The sequence below is a fragment of the Perca flavescens genome, chromosome 6 (assembly GCF_004354835.1).
Source record: "Perca flavescens isolate YP-PL-M2 chromosome 6, PFLA_1.0, whole genome shotgun sequence".
In the NCBI taxonomy this organism is placed as follows: domain Eukaryota; kingdom Metazoa; phylum Chordata; class Actinopteri; order Perciformes; family Percidae; genus Perca; species Perca flavescens.
Window position 1 is genome coordinate 2,051,435 of NC_041336.1, and position 4,239 is coordinate 2,055,673.

Below are 4,239 nucleotides of genomic sequence, written 5' to 3' on the forward strand. Positions count from 1 at the left end.
GGAATAAATCTGCTTTTGCTTCAGCATTATTCATGCTTTGTGTGGGACAGATGACCGAAAAATCCACACAATCCATCCACACAATAAATATATAAGATGATACAAGATCATAATGCATATGCTCCAAAGCAGACTGGACCTGGCAGACAATTTAACGCTTAATTTCATGCATTTCAGCTTCTCTTTCATAATGCTCAGATGTAAGCACTGTATTTAATCCCTTTCAATATCTCTTTAACTCAGCTTTTTTATCACATATTTTATAATGTTACAGAATGTCTGATTATTACACTTCAGACCAGTTTAAATCAAAATAAGTGTTTGTTTCCTCTATGTTTTGTATGCATCCATCAGGTAGTATGAGACAATTACAACAGTACATTTCACACAAACACCCCCCCTCACCTTTGCAGCTATATTGGAGGCTGGGACAAAGGCAGCAGACGTCAACCTAACTCAGCTCACAGAGAGGAGGGCTATATACACTTACAAGGTGAGGATGACATCCACGGCAGATCAGCTGGCCCGTCAGCAGGACAGGGAACAAGGCATTGGCACAAACGAGAAAACAGTGAAGTTCTCCCAGCAGGATTATGAGACTCTGCGCCAGCAGTGTTTGAAGAGTGGACGCCTGTTTGAGGACAACTGCTTTCCAGCTGAGCCCACATCACTGGGCTACAATGAGCTGGGACCAAACTCCTCCAAAACCAAGGGGGTTGTTTGGAAAAGGCCAAAGGTAGGAAGCCTCTAACAAAAAACACATAGCAATGAAAACTAACCAAACAAAAAAGGTTAAATGATCCTATGGTTGGTGAGCTTGTCACTGACTTGACATTAAGTATTGTATTTCTTTCATTTACTGAATTATGAATATTTAATCTTTTAAACTAAGATTTTAAAAAGCAGAAGTAAAAAACAATATACAGTATATAAAAAAAGAGAAGCTGTACCTCGTTACTTTCTGCATCGCGATCAGAACACTTGAAAGCCACAGAAGTTTAAACCTAAGCCTCATACTGTATTACTATTCACCAAAGTAATAATCTCTCGGAGAGAATTTACCTAAATGTGTTGAATCATGTGCTTATGAATTATTTTCATAGGGGTTTTCTTTACTTGCAGCGCAGTCATCAGATCTAAATCATTAAACTGTATTTCCTCCTATTGTCTCTGTAGTGTGATACTGGAAAATCGAAAGAAAGATTTCTCAAAACTGCTCTAAAATATTCAACTGTTTGATTGTTTGGTTCTCTATATAGGAGCTGTGCTCAAACCCAAAGTTCATTGTTGATGGAGCCACAAGGATGGACATTTGCCAAGGAGCTCTGGGTAAGTGAGGGGAAATAATGAATGGATGGATGAATGGATTGATGGATGGATGGATGGATGGATGATGGGATGTTTTGGATTTTCGAAGGGAACCACAAACATCCCTGGTCTATACCCCTCCACCCATTCTGCCATTAAGCTTGTGGTGGTTTGTGGTCACATGCTGTTTAAAGCATCTGCTGCATTGCGGTGAATGCCGCATATTGTTCAATCTCAGAGCATCTCTGATTTTACTGTGTAGGTGACTGTTGGCTTATGGCTGCAATAGCCAGTCTGACTCTAGACCAGGATATCCTGGCTCGCGTGGTGCCCCAGGAACAGAGTTTTACTAAAGGTTACGCTGGGATATTTCACTTCCAGGTCAGACAAATGCCCTTCTTATCTGACTACTAACGTTTCTCCTGCCATGTCCGACAATAAAATGATGGCTCATGGTAATAGGGTAAAAAAAAACAATGAAATAGTGTACTTTTGTGTTTGGTACTAAGTTATATAAGTTGCCCTATATTGCCATGATGTGACATGCAGAGTATAGAACATATTATTCAAGGATCACACAATTGTCTTGCTCATGAGTCATAGAAGTATTTGACGTTGAGTTTACTGATGGTAATATTTTCTTCTCAGATCTGGCAGTTTGGTGAGTGGGTGGATGTGGTAATCGATGACCGTTTACCAACGAGAAATGGAAAGCTGCTGTTCGTTCACTCAGCGGAGGGCTTAGAGTTTTGGAGCGCACTGCTGGAGAAGGCCTACGCCAAGTATGGATCGTTCTTTTTTTGCTTCATCCAAACGTTAATCCAGTGAACATGTACAATATATAGTTGGTAAATCTGGTCACATCCCCCTGTGTCTGACAGGTTGTATGGCAGCTATGAGGCCCTGACAGGAGGATTCCCTACTGAGGGGTTTGAGGATTTCACAGGAGGGATTGCAGAAGTATACACCTTAGACAAAGCTCCACCGAATCTCTTCCAACTCATGCAGAAGGCCCTGAGACTGGGTTCACTGCTTGGTTGCTTTATCATTCAAGTAGGTCTTATTTTCTTACTAATTTGCTTATTTTCATACGGATTTGCATGCTTACCTGCAAGCTCACACACCAACAGAAGTACTCATGTCATCAGATTGAAGTGCTGTTCTTGGTGTTTTCAGAAGACCGATGCCGAGACAGAGGCAGTTACAGATCTCAAACTTGTCAAGGGACATGCATACTCAGTCACTGGTGCAGAGGAGGTATATGATTATCTATACTGTCGATATTATGTTGTTTTTTTCAACTGCATGCAAATTACATTGCCTGCTGTTGCTCTCTCCCAGGTTCATTTCCAAGGTAAGCCGGTTCAGCTGGTTCGCATCAGGAACCCATGGGGTCACAAGGAGTGGACTGGGCCTTGGAGTGATAAGTAAATAATCACGTTCTAGATCCTTTAACCATCAGCTACCATTAGTTATTTACATGATTATCCTAAAAGCATGATTTAAAAAAAAAAATCACAATTAGGTCCAGTGAATGGAACCATGTCAGCAAAGATGAGAAATCAAAGTTGAACCATGCTGCAGATGATGGAGAATTCTGGTAAATCTATAGGCTTTAACCATTCATTTCAATGAGAATAAATGTAATATTTTACTTATTTTCACCATCACCAAAGGAACTATTTAGGCTCAGACTAGGACAAGGGATGGACACAATGTTCTTTGTTGAGAAATGTGTTTCTCTCCTCAGGATGTCCTATTCAGACTTTATCAAGCAGTTCCCCAGGCTGGAGATCTGTAACTTGACCCCAGACACGCTCCTGAGTAATAAAGTGGCCCACTGGAAGCATTACCAGTATGAAGGGACATGGAGGGTGGGCTCTACTGCAGGTGGCTGCCGCAATTTCTCAGGTAACGGGGAAACCATATGTAACTCTGAGCAAGAAGTTCTGTTACACTTCATATAAATAATTACACTTTTGTCTGTTCCAGACACATTCTCGTCCAACCCTCAGTTTGTGGTGCGCCTGGAGGATTTGGATGATGATCCCCTGGATGGGAAGGATGGATGTACCTTTCTGGTTGGGCTCATGCAAAAGGATGGGCGACAGCAGAAGAGGCTCGGCCGCAACCTTGAGTGCATTGGCTTTTACATTTATAAGGTACCTCAGAATAATTTGATGTTTCATTATCATGAAATTGGAGCTCTGTATTTGACTGATTTTTAAACAAAATAATTCTTCTGTTTCCTTTTAACAGGTCCCAGATCAGGTCTGTGTTTGATATATCTCTTACTTGAAAAATTTGAAATGCAAAACACAAGTGTCACAGTATTGCTTAATTGCATTGCGATTTTCTGGGTGGCTTTTTGACGTTTCATTTATAAAAGGCCTTTTCTCCTGTTACTCTTCAGTACAAAGGCCAACGCAATGTTCACCTGGGTCCAGATGTCCTGCTGAGGCAGAGACCTGTGGCCAAGAGCTCCTTCACGAACGCACGGGAAGTGTGCAACCGCTTTAAACTTCCTCCAGGAGAATATGTCATTGTTCCCTCGACCTATGAGCCTGACAAGAATGGCAGCTTCCTTCTCAGGGTGTTCTCTGAGAAACATGCTGCAGCCAGGTATTGTGTTACAGTAACACAGAGACTGATTGATGTCTGCAGGCTAATGTAGATCTCAGAGCTTTGCTGTAATACAGCCATCTAGTGGACAAAGCTCAGAGGCCAGCTCCTTCTTTGGTCACAGAAAAGTCTTAAATTCACAGTCAAAACTTACTGTTAATGTTATTTTCTTTCATGCCAACAGAGTGTGTTCAAGCTATGCATTTATTTTTTCAGTCCACTGGAGTTTCAATGCACATTTTCTTCTGTCTCTCTACCAGAAATGTTTAAGACTCTGGAGAGAGCGGACAAAGGGAAGATTGAGCTGGA

At 41.4% G+C, this 4,239-nt stretch overlaps 1 protein-coding gene across 1 annotated transcript; it reads left to right on the forward strand.

Moving 5' to 3' along the window:
- The first annotated feature begins 498 nt into the window (after positions 1 to 498).
- LOC114556744 (calpain-2 catalytic subunit-like) lies at positions 499 to 3,982 on the forward strand. The gene is made up of 12 exons (XM_028579778.1): positions 499 to 736; positions 1,260 to 1,329; positions 1,571 to 1,689; positions 1,957 to 2,090; positions 2,190 to 2,361; positions 2,485 to 2,565; positions 2,650 to 2,735; positions 2,834 to 2,908; positions 3,059 to 3,219; positions 3,301 to 3,470; positions 3,568 to 3,579; positions 3,722 to 3,982. The coding sequence occupies exons 1-12, from the start codon at positions 500 to 502 to the stop codon at positions 3,980 to 3,982; spliced, it is 1,578 nt and encodes a 525-aa protein (XP_028435579.1). The 5' UTR covers position 499.
- The last annotated feature ends 257 nt before the right edge of the window (positions 3,983 to 4,239 follow it).